Source organism: Triticum urartu, chromosome 1A (genome assembly GCF_056163025.1).
Source record: "Triticum urartu cultivar PI428250 chromosome 1A, HENAU_Tu73, whole genome shotgun sequence".
Classification (NCBI taxonomy): Eukaryota; Viridiplantae; Streptophyta; class Magnoliopsida; order Poales; family Poaceae; genus Triticum; species Triticum urartu.
This window is the reverse complement of record NC_141873.1, coordinates 257,504,934-257,530,207: the sequence shown is the minus strand read 5'-3', so window position 1 is coordinate 257,530,207 and position 25,274 is coordinate 257,504,934. Positions and strand designations below refer to the sequence as shown.

General features: G+C 42.5%; 1 protein-coding gene and 1 pseudogene across 2 annotated transcripts in view; both read left to right on the top strand.

The window, feature by feature from the left end:
• The first annotated feature begins 590 nt into the window (after positions 1-590).
• LOC125555588 (midasin-like protein) overlaps positions 591-25,274 on the top strand; it is a 38,499-nt gene continuing 13,815 nt past the window's right edge. For both annotated transcript variants that reach the window (XM_048718500.2, XM_048718492.2), the window contains exons 1-30: positions 591-1,070; positions 3,476-3,554; positions 3,951-4,222; positions 4,305-4,466; positions 4,560-4,708; positions 5,373-5,482; positions 5,675-5,794; positions 5,961-6,039; positions 6,281-6,403; positions 6,468-6,567; positions 6,647-6,743; positions 7,457-7,588; positions 7,668-7,724; positions 8,014-8,190; positions 8,631-8,756; positions 9,107-10,855; positions 11,424-11,491; positions 11,573-11,768; positions 11,867-11,971; positions 12,057-12,362; positions 19,006-21,237; positions 21,317-22,807; positions 22,880-23,066; positions 23,155-23,220; positions 23,550-23,632; positions 23,709-23,945; positions 24,134-24,269; positions 24,356-24,441; positions 24,526-24,602; positions 25,085-25,226. In XM_048718500.2, coding sequence (XP_048574457.2) covers positions 655-1,070; positions 3,476-3,554; positions 3,951-4,222; positions 4,305-4,466; positions 4,560-4,708; positions 5,373-5,482; positions 5,675-5,794; positions 5,961-6,039; positions 6,281-6,403; positions 6,468-6,567; positions 6,647-6,743; positions 7,457-7,588; positions 7,668-7,724; positions 8,014-8,190; positions 8,631-8,756; positions 9,107-10,855; positions 11,424-11,491; positions 11,573-11,768; positions 11,867-11,971; positions 12,057-12,362; positions 19,006-21,237; positions 21,317-22,807; positions 22,880-23,066; positions 23,155-23,220; positions 23,550-23,632; positions 23,709-23,945; positions 24,134-24,269; positions 24,356-24,441; positions 24,526-24,602; positions 25,085-25,226 — 9,360 coding nt within the window. In that variant the 5' untranslated portion in view covers positions 591-654. The remainder of the gene's footprint in view (positions 1,071-3,475; positions 3,555-3,950; positions 4,223-4,304; positions 4,467-4,559; positions 4,709-5,372; positions 5,483-5,674; positions 5,795-5,960; positions 6,040-6,280; positions 6,404-6,467; positions 6,568-6,646; positions 6,744-7,456; positions 7,589-7,667; positions 7,725-8,013; positions 8,191-8,630; positions 8,757-9,106; positions 10,856-11,423; positions 11,492-11,572; positions 11,769-11,866; positions 11,972-12,056; positions 12,363-19,005; positions 21,238-21,316; positions 22,808-22,879; positions 23,067-23,154; positions 23,221-23,549; positions 23,633-23,708; positions 23,946-24,133; positions 24,270-24,355; positions 24,442-24,525; positions 24,603-25,084; positions 25,227-25,274) is intronic.
• On the top strand, positions 12,369-16,288 carry LOC147990760 (uncharacterized; annotated as a pseudogene).

Sequence of the window (25,274 nt, the reverse complement as noted above, 5' to 3'; positions counted from 1 at the left end):
CTATGCGCAAAATAAGTTTTGATGCTTCCTTTGGTTTATAGGAATCTTGTAGGAATTTTATGGGATATGATTTCTATAGGAAAAATTCCTTTAGAGCCCATTGGTTTGTAGGAATGGAACCCTATTTTTATGGAGAAATTCTTCCTATTCTCCACATTTTATAGGAAAATAAACATTAGCCTAGACTCAATGAAAAAAAAATCCTATGATGTGAATTAAAGGGCATCTTCTTTTCTATTCCTACTCATAGGGTTTGAGATACATATTATCTCATTTCCTATGACTTCTCTATTCCTACAATTTTTCTACCTTATGAACCAAAGGATGCCTGAGTGGATGTGTAATTTTCTTCAAAAACACAGGAAATGAATAGTATTTCTACGAAATTCCTATACACATTTCCTGCAAACCGAACGTATTATAATTTTTTTCTTCCAAGATCCTTATTTCTATGTGTTTTTTATAAAAATCCTCCAAACCGCCCTAATCAGGTCCCCAACCGAGCCGAACGTGACCGCCACGGCGCTACCTCCGCACCGGCAAGACTCGACCTAAAACCCTAAACCCAGCGCCCCCATATATACGCAACGCACACAGAAATTTGACGACTTCCCTTCCCCCCAACCGCCGTTGCCGGTGTCGCTGCCGCCCGACATGTCGCTCGACCGGAGCTTCTCCACCTCCGCCGCCCTCTCGCGCCTCCTCGCCCGCTGCCCCGCGCTCGGCGCCGACCCGTGCCTCCTCGCCCTCGCGTCTGCGCCCGCCGCACCTACCTGGGACGACTTCGCCGCAGCGCTCGCCGAGCCGCTCCTCCACCCACGCTACACCGTCCCCATCATCGGCTGCTTCCGTCCACTCGCGCCCGCACTCGTCGACCACGCCTCTGAGCTCCTCCGCACCGCAGCGCCCGCCCTCCTCGTCGACAGTGTATCCAGCCAGGAGGAGGAGGTCGGGGAGGGGGATACCCGCGTCGTTGAGTTCTACCTCTCCAGGGGAAGGGGCTTGCGGCTGCACGAGCTCGCGTGCCTCGCGCTCTCCCGGGCCCTCGACCTTGCGCCCCACTTGATTCGGTAAACTGGCTGTCGTTTCCCACGCCACTCTCGCATGATTCAATGGAATTTAAATTTCGAGTGCTACAATCAACGTGTTTATCTGTTTGCACATCTGTATTTCGGTACAAAAAATTGACTCGTCATTTAGTTCGTTATTACTCAAAGTCACCGCAACACTGACCTTCTATTAGGTATGGACACACCAAAATTTCCATGCCACTAGAAATGTTTGCATTCGTTTAATGGGTCGAGTCACACAGAAGGTTTAACTTTCAATGCTTTGTACTCAGTATAAACGTCTTTTCTGTAGAATTTTGACGATGTGTGGAATCTGGCAAATCGTTTTCAGTTTTGACCTTTGAGTTCATCTGAGTCAGGCTCTGTATCAAATTGTCTTCAGTGTTCATTTGAGTTAGATTCTGTATTTGTTTATATTTTGTGGTATAATATCCCATATCGTGTACTCTGGGACCAGGTCTATTTCAACATACACGAACCCATTGACCTCCCATGTTCCTGGGGAGCGTCGCATTACATTTGACTTTACAGTTATCAGAAAAGTTAGGGGTTGCGTCACACAAAGTTCTGCATTGACACTGAGAAAGTATGTGAAGTGATATGCCATTTGCTGAGGCTATCTACAATCCTGTTAAAAGGCAACTGCTAAACACTGAAGGGCAATGGAAATCAATTTGTAGATACTCGCAGTTTGATAAATTATATTAGTGGTATCTCTTGCATTTATATAGGGAAAACAAAAATAGCTACCTTTGTGTCGTACACTACTACATTAATGAGGAAATAATGTAGAAAAGAGGTTGGCGTCACTGGTTTGAAGGAAGAATGACCCTTTGAAGAGGGTGGCAGATGGTTCTTGCTGAGGTAAAGAGGAACTAAATCAAGGAGAGGCGGTCTAGACTAATAATTCATCTAATTTTCTTAATTGTAACAGGACGAGTCCTCTCTTAGTTATCTCCAATAACCAATGCAATGTTATCAAAATAGTTAATGCATCTAACCTCAGGTCTTAGCTAACAATAACGATGCGGTCATTTTGATCTGCCAGTTGGACAATTTTTGCTTGACCAGGATCATTGTGTATGGTATGTCCATGCTGTCCTCAGAGTTGAATGTGCGTGAAAATTTGTTGCTTCCTTTTGTGTCACTGTCTGTGTCCTGGTTATTTCCTTTAGCAACGACCCTTGGTATTCACAACAATTAACATAGATTTATGTATGATTCAATGATTTTCATGCGGAATTTACCCTAAATGATTTCTGGTGGATCTGCTGTCTATGTTTGGCTAGTTAAACTTCATTCAGCGCTGTTGCCCCATCCTGCCATTAGCCGTTTAGCTTGGAAAGTGACATGGACAGAGGTCTTCATGAAATTCCATTTCTTCCACATATATACTTTGAAAAATGATCAAAATCTCCTCTAAAATCTCCTCTGGTCAGAATTGAGGCAATACCACGTGTACCGTCCATGCCTGTATATAGTGAGTATGGACAATAGTTACTGCATTTGACAGTCTCTCTGGGTAGGTATTTAATGGTTCACTTAAATCTTGGAATTACATGTAGCAAGTCCAAGTCACACAGAAAAACTTTATGGCAGGCTTTATTAGTTATTTTATCTTGAGAAATCTGTAAAGCTACAGTCCACTAGTCTCAGATAGGATCAAGAATTCAAGCATGCTTACACAGGTATTGTAATTTTCAGGCAGGACTGTCAGTTTACAAGGCGTTTGCATATTCTTGGATCATCAATTTTACTACTTAAATATGTATTATATTGTACAAAACAGTACCATTCAATTTGTATATGAAAGACGTTTCTAATAGTATACTTTCGGTGGCACATAACTCACATTTCGTTGATCAAAATGATCTAGGAGTACACGTGTGCCTTAACAAACCAAAAAGGAGGGAGTATGTTGTGATATTATTTCACTTGGTGCTAGAGTTATTTATTACTCCCTCCGTTCCTAAATATTTGTCTTTTTAAAGATTTCAAATGGACTACCACATATGGATGTATATAGACATATTTTAGAGTGTAGATTCACTCATTTTGCTCCGTATGTAGTCACTTGTTGAAATCTCTAGAAAGACAAATATTTAGGAACGGAGGGAGTACATCCTAAGGACTAGTGATAAATTCATTCTATTGAAAAGTAGCATGCAGTGATTTAGTGGTCTACTTCTCAGCAAATCACATAAGCCCATCAGAGAGAACTAATGGATTAGAATTCACAAGACGTATTTGGTTTATTGGTTTGATAAATTTTATAATAACTGCTGTTCACTTATTATAAATTTCATCTTCCACAGTTACATTAACTATTTCGTGCAATCATGGCATGTAAGTGATGATGAGCTGCTCTATGTTATATAATTAGCTAAAAACTGTTATTTTTGCAGACGCGTATTAAAGTATTTCAAGTTCTCTCCACCGCCATTCCAGAGACTTCTTTGTGAAGGTGTTTCATCGTTTACTAAGGTATTAATATTCATGTGGTAAATTTGAAGCCCATGTTTTTTCTCCTTTCTGCAAAATTACCTCAGCAACTTATTTGCTTGTTCACATAATGTTACTCCCTCTGATCCATATTAATTGTCGCCGATTTAGTACAAGTACAAAGTTGTACTAAATCAGTGACAAAGTAACATTATTTTGATGAATGCAGTGTGTTAATGTGAGTTTAAAAAGTGGCAAGTTAGTGTTGCTAAAATATTTATACATTCTGTGGAGACATAATGCGATTTTTGTGCTGCATTTCTTTTTTTTTGCATGTGGCACTACTAGCCTTTTTCTCTAGGCGCGTCTTCCGCAGAGTTCATACTAATAAACCATTTTTATCAGTGCGGTGACATGTTTATTGTTATTTGCTTTCAGGGATTACATCTGTTCCTTGATGCCACCCAAGTATCATACCGGTTTCTAGAATTGGAACCCAGGGTATTTTGTGAACAATGGGACTGGTCTTGCTTTTTGGACCTTGTAAATGGTACAACTGATTATAGGCTAGCGGACGACTCACTTCATAGTGTTGTATTGGATTTAAGATGGTGTGCAATACAAATACTCGTGGTGGTTTTTAAAGCAAGTGATATGGGCAATGCAAGTTTTGGTCTTGGGGCGGATGATGCATTTACATGTTTACTGAGGTTCCTTTTCACACTCTGTTTTAATATTGTTTTCTCTTGATGTCGACTTCCATGTCTCAATGGTACACTTATTGATTTGTAGATGGAAGGAGTTTTGCACGGACACTTCGTTAGAGAAAGCCTCTTTGTATCTGCAGACTGAGGAAGGCAATTCTAACATTGATTTAACTTCTTTGTCTGATACTTTGTTGGATTGGTCAGAGGTTACAACGGGAAAGGAATATAACATTGGATGTAACATATGGTATGAGCATTTCATTTCATCTAACTACAATTGCTCTATGGCTTGCTAGATTCATCTTGCTTATACAATTTCTAAGTTGTTTTTCTCTGTTAGTCCGTTTGTGCTCACTGCTACTATGCACAAGAGTCATGAGGTAGCTCTGATGGCAGTTAGCCAGAGGTGGCCTGTACTTCTCTATGGTCCGGTTGGAGCGGGGAAAACCGCACTCATTAATGAGTTGGCAAAGAATTGCGGGAATCGAGGTATATATCTGTAACCTGCAACTGGTATAACATTTAGAAATCTGCTAGAAGGTTTTATGCAAGTTCAAAACTACCCTGAAGGTTCTGCCCAATTGATTTTTCTATAGGATTATGTACTTATATATGTATAAAAGAGAGCGCACATGGAAACTGTTGCGTACTCACCTGTAGGGAGTATACCATGGAAACTGTTGTATACTCACCGGTAAAGCATTCTATTGTCTGCTAATTTCTGACTTGAAATTTATTAATATACATGTTGGCCTGTTTATTCCAGAAAAACATGTACAGCCAGTATTCAGTTTTGTATACAACACAATCTATTTCACTGTTAATGTGTTGACACTTGCACTTGACAATCAGAAAGGGGAAATAGAGGTTCGTTAGATATTTATATCATGAAAATAGCTGCATAGGAATGTTGTGTTCCAGCAATAGAGAGGTGAACTCCCTGTTTTATCATGCAGTACTTGAGTTAAGCCAAACCCATGGTCTGCACTTGTCATAGTAAGTTTGAATGAAAGTGTTCTTTCATTGTAATTTTGTCCATTGAAAACTATATCTTCTCGACACTTTTGGAACTCAACTAATCATGTCATCCCTGATACTGGTAATTCTCAGTGCATATTTTTTACTAAGTGCTTATTGCCAATTATGTTTGCAGTACTTTTTATCCACATGGACGAGCAAATGGATGGCCGGACATTAGTTGGGAGTTATGTTTGCACTGAAAAACCTGGTGAATTCAAGTGGGCTCCTGGTTCTCTCACACAGGTCTGTACATGAGCATTACTCTCTCTCTCTCACTCTCTCTCTCTCTCTCTCTCTTTATGTATGTATGTATGTATATGTATATAGGTAAATTATCTGGGGCACCAGTGCCTTGGCACCTTGATTTGGTCAGACCCTATATATATTTCTGGGGGATTGTTCTCACATATTTATCTTTACCATCTTATGGGTCAGGCCATTGTCAAAGGGTTTTGGATTGTGTTTGAAGACATCGACAAGGCACCCACTGATGTGCAGTCAATCTTACTACCCTTATTGGAAGGTTCAAGCTCCTTCTCAATTGGGCATGCGGAGGTGAAATTGCCTTTTTCTTTTAATTGTTTAACGTAATTATAACTACAATGCGACTGCAAGAGGTGTATTATTTCTGTTGTTAAAAGTACCGAATATGTGTACATTTTGATGAATGCCACTTGCCTGGTGGTGCTTACCAGTTGCGGATTTTTAATTTCTAACGCAGGCAGTTGAAGTTGCCGATGGTTTCCGTTTATTTGCTACTGTCACCACCTCAAAGCATGATTTTTCACATGCCCTGGAAGGTTTGTCCATTTGATTAAAATACTGCATAATATGTCACATCTTGCTTTACTATGCACCACAAAACATTTCTGCTCATAGGTGTGTACTTGAAAATTACATAAAACCAGAGTCGTGATACAAACTATTCAACCACAGAGTGATAGTTGTACATTTTTACAACCCCACAACTTCTCATCTTCAATGAGCAAAGTAGTGACCTGTAATCTGACAATCATTCATTGTTTGAATCTTTTCAATCAGGGAGGTTAACCTATAGTGGCCTGTGGAGAAAAGTGATGCTGGGAGAACCTAACCGTGAAGACATGGTTAATATAGTTAATGGATGCTACCCAAGCTTGGATACTATCTCCTCTAAACTCATAGGTAGATAGAATTATATTGTCGTTTTTGTTGTTGTGAATTGTGTAACTAACATATCTCCATGTAGATACCTTTGAGAAGGTCAATTCTCTGGTATCTTACCAGTTTGGTGGGCTCAACTTAGCTGGAGGTTTTTCTGATGGCATTCTACACAGATTCTCATTAAGGTGCATAATTCTTGCTGTTACAGTGTATTTCTTATTTTAACATTCGATGAGAACAATCCTTACAATCTTCATTTGTTAGGGACCTGCTCAAATGGTGCAAGAGAATAGTTGGAGTTGATCTCAACTTTGAGGGTCTGGGACTTGCATCTAGTGGTTACCAATTCATCTATTATGAGGTTTTTGTTTTCTCTTCCTTCTAATATGTATTTTGACATTCTACCTGTGGCTACCGGCCCTTGTCATTGTGGGAAGCCTGCAGTCAAATGTTGTGACTGCATAATCTAGATTTGTCACTTTTAAACATGTTTTGGTTTGCCCTATCTATACTCCAATACCATTATAACTAGAATTAATGTGATGAAAACCAGCTTGTTCAACTTGCATCTTGGACATGATTGAAAGTATTTTTGTTTACGAGTATCCGAATGCATGCGTTGAGAAGAAAAAATGACTATTTGATTATTCTGCTTTTATGAATGTAATAACACTTTGAGAACTGAACCATTGTATAATTCTTCATCATCAGACATGTATTTTACGATCACTTTGGATGCAATACTCCAAAACACTACTATTCTTGGAGTTGAATTCCAATCCCATGATACAAGGCCAAATGTTGGCAGCTAAACTTTGTCTACAGTATTTTTATTTAAGGATATAGTGTTAATGGACTTGCAGTATGGTTATGCTGTATAATGTAGAACAGTACTGCTGTCTGTGAAAAGGCACCTACATAAAGTACATGGTAGGAAAGATGATTTTTTTTGATATGCACTCATGTTGCCATGCCATTTTCCTAGTGGGAACCAGTGATTCATAAGAAACAACTTCCCATGGGGATACCATGAGCTTTCCAGGCTCTCAGTAACCTTTGTCTTCCTAAATCCAGGCTGCTGATATTTTTGCTGCTTCCTTATCATCTCCGGATAAAAGGCAATATGTAGCAAGAGAAATTGCTAGAATATTGGGTTTATTTCATCAGGCAGAAACCATGCATCCTACCGACAAGCCCATTATTCAGGCATGTGTAGCAATTTCTTATCTATAACACATGTTTTGTTTATTTGGTTTTGACAAAATTAATAGTTCCTAAAACACAGGCTCGGCACACTGACTTGCAAGTTGGCAGAGTTACTCTGCAATGCAGCGACAAACCAGTAATTACTATTCCTTTCTTTAGTACATACTCCCTCTGTAAACTTTTATAAGACGTTTTAGGTCACTACAGAGGTGCTCCCTCCGTTCCTAAATGTAAGTCTTTGTAGAGATTTCACTATGGACAACATATGGATGTATCTAGATGCATTTTAGAGTATAGATTCACTCATTTTGCTCCGTATGTGGTCCATAGTGGAATCTCTCCAAAGACTTATATTTAGGAACGGAGGGAGTATTATTTTGTAAGCTTCTGTTTGTTTGCTCACGCTGGGTTTAAAAACTATGCAGGCATTAATTCAGAAGGGGCCTTTTGCTGATATTCGCAGCGCACTAGATGTTCTTGAGAGGGTTGCATGTTCAATAAAGTTCAATGAGCCTGTTCTTCTTGTTGGCGAAACCGGCACGGGGAAGACTACTCTCGTGCAAAATCTTGCTTCCTGGCTTAAACAACCTTTGACTGTAGTGGTACGGACAAACAGTAACAAATTACCTTGTGTTGAAAGCATAACTTGTTTACCATTGCAAATCCATTGATTATCAAATTTGTTACCCAGAAATTGATTGTATCTGCTTATGCTGGTGCAAAAGTTTTAATATTGTGGAAAGGATATAATCTCCTAAAGCACCTCTACACCATTCAGTAGTGCTGCCCTGGCTACCATTTGCTTCACCAGTGGCCATGGTGGAAGTTGGGCACAGCAATACAGCATGTGTCAGTGTTACTGTTTGCAAATGTTTGAAAGGACAGAAGATTATCAGCTAGTGGCATAAAATCTGTATTTCCATTTTTGCCATGGCATAAAAAGTCCAAAATGTGTTTCTCTTTTGTAATTTATATGATCTAGCGGGGTCGCACAATTTTTGAGATTTGCAATATACTAATATCTTGTCTTGACATCTTTCAGAACTTAAGCCAGCAAAGTGATATATCTGATCTCCTTGGTGGATTTAAGCCTACAGATGCTCGGTCAATATGCTTTCCTCTTTATATGGAGTTCAAGGATCTATTTTTTCAAAGTTTTTCTAAAAAGGTGCGGCCATTGTTAGCTTCTTATGGTTTTGCCCCGTACTAACCTGCTCAATGTAGCTTGCAGTTAGCTTGGGATCTTATTGTTTCTAATATTCTAATAGATCATAAGTTTAAGATGCGCTTACCAAGACAAATCTTAAAAATGTTATTTTGTTCAGCTTAAGACATATAAACTTTCTTTTTGTGGCTCGTGGTTTATTGCAAGGTTGGCTTAAGCTTGTGGGTGAAGTGAACGATAAGTTGCATTATTGACCAAGATTATCTTGTTCATAAGCCTAAGATTTGCATACACGATGCAAGCCATAGAGATCATCTACATTGATTTATTAATTGAATTGTTTGGTTGTTCAGGGGAATGAAGATCTTTTACGTTATTTTGATGTATATGCAATGGAGAAGAATTGGGTAAAATTATTAAATTCGTTGGCGAAGTGTGCTAAGAATGCTCATAAGCTACTTGAAGGGGGTTCCAATAAGAGAAAAAGGTCTTTGGGTGAATGGGACTCCCTTTTTTCCAGGCTAAATGTTGCCCATAGTCAACTTGGTTCAGCAAGTGGCATGTCATTTCAGTTTGCAGAGGGTGCTTTTGTTTCAGCTTTAAGAAATGGCCATTGGATTTTGCTTGATGAGGTCAACCTTGCACCTCCAGAGACTCTTCAGAGAATTGGTGCTGTACTGGATGGAGAGAAGGGCACGCTGTGCCTTGCTGAAAGGGGTGATGTGGATTATATTGAACGTCATCCTCGCTTTCGTATGTTTGCTTGCATGAATCCGGCAACGGATGCTGGGAAAAGAGAGTTGCCATATGCTTTTAGGAGCAGATTTACAGAATGCTTTGTTGATGATCTCATGGATGATGATGATCTCCGTCTTTTTGTCAGTAAATATTTGGATGGTCTGCATACTGCTAAAGGAGTTATAGATAGCATTGTTTGTTTCTATAAGGCGGCGAAAAAGGAATCTGAGGAGAAGCTGCAGGATGGAGCCAATCAGAAGCCCCAATTTACTCTGAGATCTCTTTCTCGTGCATTAGGTTATGTAAAAATGGCAGAGAAATCTTTTGGCTTCAGAAAAGCTCTTTATGATGGCTTCTGTATGTTCTTTCTTACAATGCTGGATGTCCCTAGTGCAAAAATCATTAAGAACTTAATAGTATCTCTTTTGTTGAATGGAAGAGTGCCACCAAGCATTTCTTTTGCTGACTACTTTGTTGAAAAGCCTAAGCAACTAAATGATTCCGAATCAGATGAATTTTTGTCCAGCTATGTGTTAACCAGCAGTGTTACTGAGCACATTGTCAACCTTGCCCGGGCTGTTTACATTAAAAGATATCCTGTTCTCCTGCAAGGTCCAACATCAAGTGGCAAAACTAGCTTAGTGAGGTATCTTGCTGCAAAAACTGGCCATGAATTTGTCCGCATAAACAACCATGAGCATACGGATCTTCAAGAATATCTTGGTACGTATGTCCCTGACAGTCACGGGAAGCTTCAGTTTCAGGAGGGTGCTTTGGTGAAGGCTGTACGTGAGGGGCACTGGATTGTGTTGGATGAGCTAAATCTTGCACCTTCTGATGTTTTGGAAGCTTTGAATCGGCTGTTAGATGACAACAGGGAGCTGTTTGTTCCAGAGCTTCAAGAGACTATTCCTGCTCATCCTAACTTTATGCTTTTTGCTACTCAAAATCCACCTGTGCTCTATGGGGGACGTAAAATGCTGTCTAGGGCATTCCGCAACCGTTTCATTGAAGTGAATGTTGATGAAATCCCAGAAGATGAGCTAATCACAATTTTGGAGCAGCGCTGTATGGTTGCTCGCAGTTATGCCACAAAAATGGTTCAAGTTATGAAAGATCTGCAAATGCATAGACAAAACAGTAGAGTGTTTGCCGGCAGACATGGTTTCATTACACCAAGAGATTTATTCCGTTGGGCCAATCGGTACCGAACATTCGAGGGGAAGTCATATGAGGATCTGGCTAAGGATGGGTATTTACTTCTTGCAGAGAGATTGAGGGACGACAATGAGAAAATAGTTGTTCAAGAAGCATTGGAACGTCACCTACGTGTTAAACTCAACATCCCTGATCTATATAACTTGGTAAGTTGAATCTTTCTATGGCGTATGTCTAACTATTCATTAACTTTCTTTCTTCTATTCGATGTCATGGTAGATGAAAGTCCACTTTTTTAAAAACACTTGTGGATAAATCATAATGTTGCACTGATATCATGTTATATGGCACTTGATACTAAAATAACATGATTTAAATTTCTGAAAATGTGTGGATGCTGCTTAGCAGGTATTCAATGTAAAAATGAACTGGACTGTTTTTCTAAATGTGAGGTACTAGAAGGTGTCGATTTGTAGTTGATGTACATGTATGAAATTTTGCAATACATTGGAAACTATATGCTGACATACTCTACTAGAGGACGGATGTTATTTGATGGGCGAGGATTCTCATTCTAGAAAATACTTCTTTGTTCTTTTGACATTGTTTGCTCTGCAGTGACCTTTCCCTGTTATGTTATTTATTAATGCAAAAAAATATTGAAGTAGAGTTTCTGCATGGCATATTTATGCTTTTCTGTATGTTGATACTTGTTTGATGATTGCTGCATGGCCTTTGAGCCAGTCGTCTAATTGAGTGTTTTTTTCTTTGCAGGAAAGCATCTACGGGGAGAGCTTATCTTCTCATGCTATAAGACAAAGAGTACAAGAAAGCTTTGGACAGTGAGTTCTCATTTACTTTAGGCTACAGCATGTGTTTTTGCCTTCTCCGCATCTAATGCAATATCTTTTTGAGCTTTGCAGTATCACTTGGACGAAAAGTATGTGGAGGCTATTCTTCCTCATTGAGCGTTGTTACAGGTCACGGGAACCTGTCCTCCTTGTTGGTGAAACTGGTGGGGGGAAAACAACAGTATGCCAGGTCTTGAGTGCTGTTCTTGGAGTGAAGTTACACATTTTGAACTGCCACCAATATACTGAGACATCAGACTTCATCGGGGTAGGTTTTGTTGTCTCTCAAGTTTTTACCATGAGTTGTTATTTGCTGTTGCTGTGCTTCAGATATTTGGTTCACTAGCATAATGCTGTTACTTGCAGGGATTTTGTCCTGTGCGTGATAGGTCAACAATAGCGTTGGAGTACAAGCATCTTATTTCAACATTGAAGGGAATGAAAATTTTCATTCATGTTGCTGGAGATGTGGTATGTTCTTTGTTTTTAACATGTGGTATTTCAACAGCAGATATACACTTCTCAAATTAGGTAACTGATTCTCTATTGTTCACAGCTATTTCCATCTGATATATCTGGAGCCATTAGCGTCGTGAATCGTATGAATGAAATACTTGATAGATACAGAAAAGAAAAGGAACTGTTTCCGGAGGTGCCACCTCAAGATATTGATGACATGGAGCAAATTAAGTTGAAATTGATGCATCTTCATCAGAAGTCGAAGGCAATTTTTCTTTGGCAGGATGGGCCACTTTTGCAAGCAATGAAGAGCGGAGATCTTTTCCTTATTGACGAAGTTTCTTTGGCTGACGACAGTGTACTTGAACGGCTGAACAGTGTTCTGGAACCTGAAAGAAAATTGGTATGCTTTCTTCAGTTTGCTTCTTTATGCTGGAACTGCCTGCTTTTCTTACTAAAGTAGCAACTCATGGATAATTAGGTTAATAAAAAAGGAGCTGAAATTGCAAATTTAGGGGCCTAATGGATTAACTCGCAAGCTTATGGACCTAAGTGATACAACCTTGCAAATTTGGGCACCTAATAGATGATAAACGTGCAAACTATAGGGCCTAAATAACACAATTTTTAGATAACACATATACCTTTACTCTAAATGTTACTCGGGGGGTATTAATATGTGACGGAGGGAGTATTTGTGCATTTACACTGATGATATTGTTAAGTTCAGTTTCCTGGTGTAGAGGTGTTTGAGCCAGCTTTGCATTGCCGTGCTTTGCTGTGGAATCTAGTTACAGTAAAACCTTAGCAATCTGGTAAAATTTTAGGTTTTCATCCATTCATGTAACGTAGTTTTTAAGCTACTAGTAATAATGTACGTGCAATGCACATTTATATTAGGTGGGATATTAGTTGCACGTTATTTTAGGTAAGATATATCTGTTGCATGTTGGTATTTGGTAAGATATCAATTATTTTTTCGTGGGAATGGTAAGATATTAATTACATGGCAGATTTCAAGGGATAGTGTTGAGTCAAAACGTGTTTGGTGCTCAACATTGGAGCGATTTGAACCACTAGATAACATGATTTGACGGTCGAGATAGTTTGGATCTGCCCATTTGGGTCTTTTTATATTGGTATAGATAAACTTAGGCACATGTCTTTGTTAAAATTCTTTATCGATTTCTCTTATCATGATGCAAAGGCAGATCTTATCTTGTTACTAACTACAAACATTTTTTTGCGGGGATGGTTAGATGACATGGTTTGAAGAGGATTGGGTTTTAGAAGGGATGTACATATATTTGGATGAGAGAGGGGTTTAGAGATAGCAAATACTACAGTGCAATGACGTTTCTTCTTCCTTGTTCTCATAAAAGACAGTTCCTTTCATAGCCCTGACCTGACCTATCCCATAAGGGCCAGTTCTTTTGCAGCTTATTTCAGCTTATTGTGAAAATAAGCCAAAAGCCCAAAAGAACTCATTTCAGAAGTGGAGCTTAACTTATTTCCACAGCTCTCTCCTTCACAATGGAAAAAAGCTGGGGGCAGGGCAGCTTCCCGCAGCTTCTCGCGGCAATCACTTAAAAACCGAAGCGGTATATCCCTTTGCCCTCGCACTTGAACACAATTACAGCTGAAATGCCACCGCGCCCCTCCCCTGTACCACCCCTGAAGGAAAAAAACACCCGCAGCGCTCTGCACCCCTGTCATCCCTCTCCTCCCGCGATTGAGAATTTTTTGGGTTTCCCCGCCGCCGTCGACCCCGCCTCCAGCCGCTGACCTCGCCTCGCCTCTCGGACGCCGGCGGTGCTGGGTAGACGCGCTCCTCCCCCGCCTCCCTCTGCTCTGCTCCACACCGGCTACCCCTCTGGCAAGCAGGACGGCTGCCCGCCTTCGGCGGCCGTGGGCGTCGGCTTCCGGGCTCGACTGGATCGACGCCGACCCCTTCCCCGCATGGATCGATGCCGGCTGCTCCTCCCCGACGCCCCACTCCGCTCACTCTCGTCCCATGGCAAAGAAGCCCCTGGTACATCGCCGCCGTTGTCGTCAACACACTGCCCCGACACCTGCACTTCTCTGGACGCCATGGCCACCTACTGCTAGTTCTCTGATTGTCCATCGAGCAGCAAATGCTTGACAATCTCACGGCGATTAAATGAAGTATTCACGGAGATGCATATGAATTTTCATGAGAAATTGTCAGTTACATGTCAGGTAACTGTATACATAGTTATACATGTAGCTGATTTTTGTTGACAGGAAGTTTTTGGTCATGTCCAAGTTTCTACTTGCTGTAAAAAAAGGATGAATGTTGCTAGTGAATGCATTCAGAAATTTGTATGCAAGCACTAGCATTTTGATTGTTATTTGGTTTGGTCCTGCTAGTATTTTCTGCAAGTGCAAGAGAGTATGAATGAAGTTGTCCAAGTTCCTGCTACAATATACAGAAAATTCAGTTAAATGTCATACAATTACATCTTAGGGGTATTCTAGACTTTTCTCCAGAGAACTCGGAACATAAGCTGAGACAAGAACTGTATAGCTTATTCTCATGGACTTATTTCCACGGCAGCTTCTATGAGGCTTATTCCCATCGCAGCTTATGAATAAGCTGCACCTCAAAAGAACTGGCCCTAAGATTCATGTAACTCTACACTATTCTGTGCCTTTATAGTACCTCTTAATAGTTGTTAGAGTACGTAATGGGCCTAATGGGCCCGTTAGTCTTAGGGTTAATTAGAGATAAGAGTCGCTTTCTTAGGGGTCAAGTAAGCCTTGCTTGGGAGTCAAGTAAACCTCTCTATATAAAGAGAGGAGATGTATCAATCTAATCAAGCAAGAATTAAGAAGGAAATCCTTCCATCTTGCCCGGCCATGGGCAAAAGGCCCCCGGCCGGCCTTCTTGCGCCCTCCTTCTAGCAGCGCCATAACAATTTGGTATCAGCTAGCTTCGGTTCGATCATGTCTTCACCGCCGCCCAACCCGTCTCTTCCGCTGCCGGTCACGACCGTCGCCCCGCTCCTGCCCGCGCCGGGATCCTCCGTCGCGCCCGCCCCCGTCGTCCTCACCCCGGAGGTGTCCGGGGCGCTGCGGGACCTAACACAGGCGGTCCAGGAGATCCACCTGTTCTTGGCCGGGTCCTATGGGCCACACCCGCTGCGCCGCCCTTCACCGCCACCGCGCCGCCGTGGCTGCCGTGGCAGCCGCCGCACCAAGCGGCCCCCGCCGCGCTCGCCGGGCTGCTGCAGCAGCCGCTGCAGCTGCCATCCATCGCCCCGTCCTGGCTGTCGTGGCAGCCGCCGCACTAGGCGGCCTTCGCCGCGCTCGCCGGGCCACTGCAGCTGCCATCCATCGCCACCACCGCCTGGCCCTGGCTGCACTGGCAGCCGCCGCTCCTGCCGGCCTCCGCCGCGCCCGGCGCTCCGCCGCAGCAGCCGCTGCCCGGTGCGCCACCGCCGCAGCCACCGCCGGTTAGCTCCGGCCCCGCATCGACCGCGTCGGCGGGAGTCCCGCTCCACCAAGTCCAGTCCCCGCCGTCGCCGTCACCGCTTCCGTCTTGGATCGCTACCCGCCACGTGTCGGCGGCGGTGAGGCTGCAGGCTACTGCGCGCGGCCTCCTAGCGCGTCGGCGTGTGCGGGAGATGCGTGGTCTGCAGCTGCCGCTCCTCCAAGTTGCCCTTCGCTGCACAAAGGACCTCGATCTCATCCGCTGCGCCGGGGATCTTGGGCATGCGGTTTCCCCCACGGGCAGCGGGCATGCTGTTTTCCCCACGGGCAGCGACCTCCAAGTCTGCGACATTGGCGGTTGGGGGGGCGCACCCCTCCTCGTCATTCTCCATCGCAAGCCCCCCACTCTTCCCTGTGCGGTGCAGACCAACAGCCGTCCGGCAGGAAGAAGGCATGGTGTCACCGACAACAACGCACCACGTAGCACCACTGCATTCCGTCACCGGGCGCCGCAAGGGCGCCTCTGCTGGTCACTCTTGCGACCACTTCCAGGTGGCCATACACATGCACTCCTTTTGTCCAGATGGTGTCCATGGGATCCAGGTGGCTGTACACGTGCACGTCCGACGTGCGGATGGTATCCACTTTTTGTTAAGAGGTCCAAAATAAATCGTCCCAGTCCATTTCAGGTTGAGAATAATAAAACAAGCCGAGATGTAAAAGGCTTGTTTTTAGGTGTTAGGTTTGGGTTGCGTCGAGTCATGGTTATAAGTTGGTTAGAGCATTACTAGTAGAACCCCTAAACCCTCAAACCCTTGTAGCAGTTTTAAGGGTTGAGAAGTGCCACTTTTTGACACTTTCAAGGGTTGAAAAACAGGGGCAAAGACTAGAACCCTCAAACCCAACCCTTAAACTGCTTTAAGGGTTGGATTTGAGGGTTCTAGTCTTTGCGTCAACCCCAACCTTTAAAACTGTCATTTCATATATCACACATTTCATCACATTTCATCATATGACATATCACAAATTCCATCACATTTGACATAAAACAATAATCATTCTAGTTATTATTACAACATCGAATAAAACAACAATCATTCAAATTATTACAACAATGTTTGAGCAAATTACACTAATTGTTCGAATCAAATAGGACATAGAAAAGTAAAACAAAGATACATCATGGGCCAATGCGCCGCCCATCCAACTGCCAGTGGTGCTCTATTAGATCATCCCGGAGCCGACCATGAGTGGTTGCATCCTCAATCTCACGATGTGCTTGAAGAAAAGCGTGTATGCGAGAAGGATTTCTTTCCGGTTGCACACGGGTACCAACATTGTCATAGAAACAAGGGAGGTTTAACCCTCTTTCATCCTCTAGGATCATGTTGTGTAGAATCACACAACATTTCATGATGTTCATCAAGGTTTTTTTGTCCCAAAACCGAGCTGGACCACGAACTATGGCAAACCTTGCTTGCAAAACACTGAAAGCTCTCTCAATATCCTTGCGGGCTGCCTCTTGTGCCTTGGTGAAATGAGCCTCTTTTCTTGTTAAGGGCACCCCATTTTTCTCCTTGATGGACTTCACAAGAGTTGCCCATTCGGGATAGATGCCATCGGTGAGATAGTATCCCATTGAGTACTCATTGTCCATGATTTTGTAGTTGCAAGCTGGAGCATCCCCAGAAATTAATCTTTTGAACAAAGGAGATCTATTGAGGATATTGATATCATTGAGTGTTCCCGGCAACCCAAAGAATGCATGCCAAATCCATGTGTCCTGAGATGCTACGGCCTCAAGCACAATGGTAGCATCACGGCTTTTACCGCAATACATTCTGTGCCATGCCTTTGGGCAATTTTTCCACCTCCAATGCATGCAGTCAAGACTACCTAGCATCCCCGGCCATCCCCTTTTTTCATTCATTTCCATTAATCTCTTTGTATCTTCCTCGTTTGGTGCCCGAAGATACTGCTCACCGTACAGCCGAATGACCAACTTGGCAAACCTACGGACTGACTCCGTGGTTGTATCTTGCCCAATGCGAAGATACTCGTCGGTATAATCCGCGGGTATGCCATAAGCGAGTACCCGCATTGCTGCTGATATCTTTTGATATGCACTAAACCCCATGATACCGGCGGCGGATCTACGACGTTTAAAGTAATAGGAGGCGGCCTCACAATCGTTGACAATCTTCACAAACAAACTACGCTGCATTCGGTACCTTCTGCGGAAGAGACGAGGAGGGTATGTAGGTACCTCTGCGAAGTAGTCTTCCATCAAATGCTCGTGTCCGAGAGCGCGGTTCCGGTAGATGGTGACTCGCCCCATCTTCGACCCTCTCCTCTGATCCATCAGCCTCACGCGGTTTTCAAACGATTGCACGTCGATGAGGAGGCTCATCATCTCGACGTCGTCGTCTTGCAACAACTCGTCGATGTCCGAATCGTCGGATGACGACCAACCCGACGAATCGGACAACGAGTCCATGTCGTTGTTGTTCACCTCCATCTACACAATACAACAAACAATAAATTGTGGGTGCCAACAATGAATCAAAAAGGAAAAAAATAAAACAAAAAGGAAGAACAGGAAGCATACCTGCGGGTTGGGGGCGGGCGACAGCCGGCGTCGAGGGGAGGCGGGGGCGTCTGGCGCGGCGGCTCGAGGAGGCCGGCCTGCCTCTGGCCTCTGGGGGGGGCGGGAGGCGGCTGGGGGCGGGGGGCGGGGCCGAAGGCTGATGCGGGCGGGGCCGGGGGGCGGGAGGCGGCGGCGCGGGAGGCCGGGGGGCGGGGCTCGGGGCGGCCGGGGCGCGGGGCGGGAGGCGGGGGGCGTCGAGGGGAGGCGGGGGGCCGGCCGGATTGGCGGCGGGCGACGGCCGGCGGCGCGGGAGGCCGGGAGGCGGGAGGTTGGGAAGGGAAACTTCCCTCCTGCGCGACGGGGGAAGGGAGTGCGGGCTGGGGTCGAGCGCCCCCCTCCAGCCCTCACTTCTACGGTTCGAAATTGGGTTTGAGGGTTGGACCCTTACTTTTTTTTTGAGGGTTTGAGGGTTTAGGGGTTCTAGTCTTTGCGTTTTTTTTGTTGCAACCCGCAAAAAAGCGGTTATTTATGAGGGTTTGAGGGTTTAGGGGTACTACTAGTAATGCTCTTAGGCTGCAGCTTGAGGACAAGCTGCATGTCCAGGTGGGGTGTAGTGTTAGAGTACGTAATGGGCCTAATAGGCCCGTTAGTCTTAGGGTTAATTAGAGATAAGAGTCGCTTTCTTAGGGGTCAAGTAAGCCTTGCTTGGGAGTCAAGTAAACCTCTCTATATAAAGAGAGGAGATGTATCAATCTAATCAAGCAAGAATTAAGAAGGAAATCCTTCCATCTTGCCCGGCCGTGGGCAAAAGGCCCCCGGCCGGCCTTCTTGCGCCCTCCTTCTAGCAGCGCCATAACAATAGTTCTCTCATGCTTACCCCTGCTTATCCAATCATGCAATTGTTGTCTTTGATTCCAAAGGCTTGTTGAACAATCAACTATTCTCTTTTGAAATTCAGTTTTATTAATTATGATTGTGCATTTGTGTCTTCTTTATTATTTTGTAGTCACTGGCCGAGCAAGGTGGTTCTGTGCTAGAGAAGATTGTAGCACATCCAAATTTCTTTATCCTTGCAACAATGAATCCAGGTGGCGACTATGGAAAAAAAGAGCTTTCTCCAGCACTAAGAAACCGATTCACAGAATTGTGGGTTCCAGCTGTTACAGATGTTGATGAACTCAAGAGCATAGCTGTAGAGAGGTTCAGCGAAGCTGAACTCTCTTGCTTTGGAGATTGTATTGTTAATTTCTTGAAGTGGTTCAACCACCTGCACACTGGAAGAATGCTCACCATACGCGATCTGTTATCCTGGATTTCGTTTATCAATTTGACAGAGATGAAACTTGGATCACAACAAGCTTTAATACATGGTCTGTTCCTTGTACTACTTGATGGGCTCACATTGGGAATGAATCTTGCTAAATCGGAGGCTACTGAGTTGAGAAGAACATGCATGTCCTTTATTTTAGAAGAGCTGCAGAAGGTTGAGGGGAAACCCTTAAATTCAGGCTTGAATGATCTAAAGAACTATGGCTGGGGTGATGATATAACAAAAACTGATATTGATTGTAATCATCCAGATGATTTTGGCATTGCACCATTCTATATCACTAAAGGTCATTTTGCTTGTAAGCAACAGGGATTTTTATTCACGGCACCCACTACCAGCAAGAATGTTTTGCGAGTATTGCGTGGCATGCAATTACCCAAACCTCTTTTGTTAGAAGGTAGTCCTGGAGTTGGTAAAACAAGCTTAATTATGTCATTAGCTGGATTTTCTGGTCACAATGTCGTGCGAATAAACCTATCTGAGCAGACAGATATGATGGATCTTTTAGGTTCGGACTTACCACTTGAAGGGGAGAATGGAATAGAATTTGCCTGGTCGGATGGTATTCTTCTTCAGGCTTTAAAGAATGGAAGTTGGGTTCTGTTGGATGAACTCAATCTGGCCCCCCAATCTGTCCTAGAGGGTCTTAATGCCATTCTAGACCACCGTGCAGAGGTCTATATACCCGAGCTTGGCCAGACCTACAAATGTCCACAGTCCTTTCGTGTCTTTGCGTGCCAGAATCCTTCATCACAGGGTGGTGGGCGGAAAGGCCTCCCCAAGTCTTTCTTGAACCGCTTCACCAAGGTTTATGTTGATGAATTAAAAGAAGACGATTATTTTTCCATTTGTAAATCAGAATATCCATTACTCGGTGATGATCTGCTCAGAAACCTGATTTGCTTTAACAATAGGCTCTTCACAGATACCATGATACACAGGAAGTATGGCCAAGGAGGTTCTCCTTGGGAATTTAATCTACGTGATATTATGAGGTCTTGTCAGATGATAGCAGATTCGCCAGATACTTCAAAGAATGACTGCTTTCTAAATACTGTATATCTTCAACGAATGCGAACTGCGGTTGACCGCAATGAAGTTCTCAAGCTTTTTGAAGAAGTCTTTCAGATAAAGCCTAGCATTCATCAGTCGAAAATGCTTTATGTCAATGCGCATTGCTTAGTTGTTGGAAATGCGTCTATTAGAAGAAATAATTCCCGGTCATATGCAGTTCAGATTAACCAACTAAACATACTTCCTGGTATTCTTCATAGCCTTGAAGCTGCTATCCACTGTATCCATCAAGGTTGGTTGTGCATTCTTGTCGGACAACACTCATCTGGGAAAACCTCGTTAATCCGCTTGCTTGCTCAGCTGTCTGGCAATACATTGAATGAGTTGAATTTGTCATCTGCAACTGATGTGTCAGAATTGCTGGGGTGCTTTGAACAGTATAACTTCTTCAGACACTACAAAGAGGTCATATCACAAGTTGAGCGTTATGTTAATGAATATTTCAGCTTGAGTATGGATATACGTTGGAAGAAGGATTTGATTATGGTCAGAAAGGGTTTGTTTGAGAAATGGTTTAAATTTGTGGTTGCGAAAAAGTATTCTTCAATCGACACTTCCACATTTATTGAGATGGGCAGGAATGCATCTTTGCCACCATTGAGCTTGGTCATAGACATAGTTGAGCAGATGAAGAGTGATCTGGAATTGCTTGACTTGCCTATATCACTGACCAAAGGTGATTTGAGTAAAACACTGAAGTCCATCTACAGCTTGCAGCAGAAAGAAGCTCTATACCAACCAGTTAAATTTGAATGGGTCGCTGGAGACTTGATCAGGGCCATTGAACGCGGTGAATGGGTTATTCTGGACAATGCGAATTTGTGTAATCCTACTGTATGTTTACTAATCTCTTGTACTCTGTCATTTATCCTACAATTTGGTTTTGCTAATTTTTGTTTCTTTGATCTTTCAGGTACTTGATAGAATAAATTCTTTGTTTGAGAAAGAAAGGTCCATTGTAGTGAATGAATGTGGTCTCGTTGATGGAAATCCTGTAGTTCTGAAGGCTCATACTAACTTCAGAATGTTTTTGACAGTTAATGCGAAGTATGGTGAAGTTTCAAGAGCCATGCGAAATAGAGGAGTGGAGATATTTCTGATGGAGCAAAGTCGGTGTCTGGAAGGGTGCCCGAATGTGCCTGAGACTAGTGAGAGGAAGGACGTGACAAGATTTTTAATTTCTTGTGGTATACCTAGAATGGAATTGATTTCATCAATGACTGAAGCACACCTCTATGCAAAAGCTGCGGGATTACGTCTTGGTATAAATATTACCATTCTTGAGATCACACGATGGGTTCAACTGTTCCAACAACTTCTTATTAAAGGAAATCAGCTTAGTTGGAGCCTACATCTAAGTTGGGAACACACTTACCTACCCTCGTTGGGTCAAGTTAGTGGATCTGATGTTGTTGAGGAGGGAAAATTAAGGTTTTTGACCAATGTTGACGGTTGTTCAGCTGGTTTGCCTTGTGATTTTTCGTTGTCCTTGCCTGGTGGTTGGCCAATTGAACTGAAACTAAGGGATTTTATTTGGTACTCGAAAGAATCTTGTGTCCAAAGAAACTGCATGTATCTACAATCATTGGGTGCCCAGTATGCTGCTTATCAACTAAACAATTTGGAAGGTAGTTCATCCTTAATAGGACCTAGTAACATCCATCCATATGTTCTTCCTGCTTCAAGCTTATATGCACTGCAATTTCCGACTTTGTCCGGTCAGCATTCTCTTAAGACTCGTGTAACTGGGGGATTTAATTCAGAGTTAGCTGATCAGATGCTTTTCATTGCCGCAAACTGGGTAATGGAGCAATCTACGAAGAGCGATCTTGATTTGTATGGGATATGGTTTAAATGGTATAATGGTCTGCTCCAGCCATACTGCAGCTTCTTTGAAAACTATGGTAATATTCTTAAGCAAGAATCCGAGCATCCTGTCTGGCATAGCATCCTCGAATGTTATGGGGAAATAACTGCTTATCACAAGGTTGATGCTGTTCATCCTATTCCATTGCTGTCGACGAGGTTGCTGGATATGGCTGGTTGTGACACCCTTAAAACTTGCCAAAAGCGGCTTCATAAGGCTCTTAATGGTTTGAACTTGTTGCGGCTTACATTATGGCAATGGCAATCTGAGACAGTTCTTCCTGATTTTGGTGTTCTAAAAGCTGCTTTGTTGCCGGCATTGAAGTCCCTCAGATGCTTGGAGGATGAGGTACTCAAGTTGATTGTGAGCTCTCGGAAGCTGCTGCAGATATACACTCGTATCCTGGATTATCACAGATCAATATGGAAGATGATAGTCTCGTCTCAGTTTGAGGGCTTACCAGTTGTTTGGAATCTTCTGAGGAAGGAAATTCTGAAGCTGCAGCCAAAATTCCCAGAAGTAGTTGGTATCTTTCTGGTAAGTTATAATCATTATCATTTTTTTCTTGGTAATATACTATGATTGTGAACTGACATCACAATCATACAGATGGAAAGCGTCAATCTGAACAACCTCCAAGATTTCAATTCACAAAATAGCAAACCAACTTTGTGGATCCATGGTGGCCATCCTCTTGTACCATCATCTGGAAGAGTCTTCTACAAATTCCAAGAAATTGTAGCATTTTCTGCAGCTGTTTGGCCATGCAAGAATCTTTCAAAGAAACAGCTTGATGGTAATATATTGCAGATTTGGCAGCTAAAAAGAATCACTTGTTCTTATCTTGGTCCCATCCAAATTTAATTACCTTTTGCTGCTTGCAGATAAGCAACAAATAATTGATGCCATGTTGTCAGCCAATCAGGATCTTAGATGCCTTGCGTTGGAAGGTACTCCTGTTATTATTCCAAGAGATCTCCTTGATGCTAATACTTTTTCTAGGGTATTATACGGAGGACTTGTAGGAAGAGCTACACTTATTATAAAGAAGAGTGTTCCTCATTTTTATTTTTATGTTCGGCAATATACTTTATCTTCTTTTTCTCTTATGTTAGTTGTGGTTTGATCTTTAGATGTAGCTGAAACACAATTTTGTTTAACTGACGAAGGTCTAGTTGCTTTCTTAATATGTATTTTCACTTCATTTGCTAAGTATAATATTACCAGTTTGAAACATTCTGACCCATTAACCCTTTATGACTATTGTTTTTGTGTCAAGGTGTTTATATAGCTTTATGTGCTGTATCTGAGCCTGAGGAAGAGGAGTCGACAGTTCTGGCCCAGTTGGATGAAATTCATAAGGTTTTTTAGTTACCTGTAGTTTTCCTAAGATGGCTTTATCCTCAACTGTTTGTCTTACTACATTTTCCTGATGTAGAGTCTTGTTCGAAAGGTTGAGTATGAGAGGAATAATCTAGGATTATTGTTGAAGACTTCCAATGCTGAAGTTAAAGTCTGTTGCTCAGTCTCATCTGATATCTTGTGTAACACTTGTGGTTTCAATGGTTGGTTAGCGAGTCTTCCTTTGCTCAATTTGAAGAGCTTGAACTTGGACACTGCTTTACTTCAATGCCTATCCAAGTGGATACAAATAGATTCTTCTCAAATTCGCCAGGTCTCTCTCCCTCTCACTTAACTTTTGGATTATTTTGTCCTCTCCATTGATCGATCATACAATTTGTTGCTCTTGAACCCATTATATTTGTTGTCTATTCTTTCCCATGATAACTGAATAATTTCTGTGAGATATCAGTAGGAGGCAGACATTTGTAATACTATGCAGTTTTTTCTTTTGCTACACAGAGTATAGCAAACTCAGAAGCCCTGCTTACATATGCTATTGACTACTCATTGGAGTTATCGTCAAGATCTCCTTTGGAGTTTACCCAGCATAAGATCGTTTGGTGGATTCATCATACCTGGGACACAGTTGAGAATGGTAAAAATCAATATCTCTACTTTGGGTGCAACTCATTGTCTGTTTTTTGGGTTATAACTTGAAGTTGACACTTAAATGCTGTGCAGTCGATGCAAAATTTGCTAGCTCGCTTCTTGAAATATGGTACAACTATCATACGTCTCTGTGGACTTATTGCTCTGGAAGTCCAAAGGTTTTTCTCTTAGATTTTACATACAGTTCCGTAAGTATTTTAATACAACCATGATTCTTTCCTCACGATTTTATTCATTTTCAGGCCCTGTTCCCTCTTACACACGATGAAACCTCTGATCTAGCACACCTGACAAAAATGGACGCCATCAATACTATTATGTATGTCATCTCACATAGTGCTTGTTCCTTGTTTCTCATTTATGCGCTACTGCTTGGAGGTGATTATGCTGATATTTGTGCCTTAAGGGCATGTACAGTGGTTGAGAAGGCAGTCCTCTGTTTAAGCCTCCATGTCTTCATCTAGTTATGACAATAAAAGCACATTATACAATGGTTTATCTCTTTAGTGTTATCTGTTGCAGTTACTTTTTGCATGCGCCTAGAATTATGTGGTGATCAAAATTAAATAAGCAAACGTATGACTAAGAGATGACATCTGGCAGTGGTACAATGGAGAAAAATGTCTTATCTTAAGCGCTAAGAGGTCATCTCTTAGTAAAGAGAAGGGACACCCCTTATTTATTTTCTCTCTTCCAACTTAGCAGTTACCCTACGTGGCATCCCTAAGAGAAAGCTGACAACACCCCATTGTACATGCTCTACAGGATGACAATATTCTTATTGTTTGTCTGTTTCTGCAGCCGCGGTGATTTATGTGTGATGGATTATCAGAAGAACAGTTTAATGCTTAGAATGTCATCTAGAAGTCTCTGGGAAGGTGTCTCGTATGCGGGAAACTTAGTTGATGGTCTCTATTCTGCTGCTGATTCCCTCTTCAAACAGGTAATGTTCTATCTATCCCTGTTTGGTTTGCAACCATCCCTTTTAGTT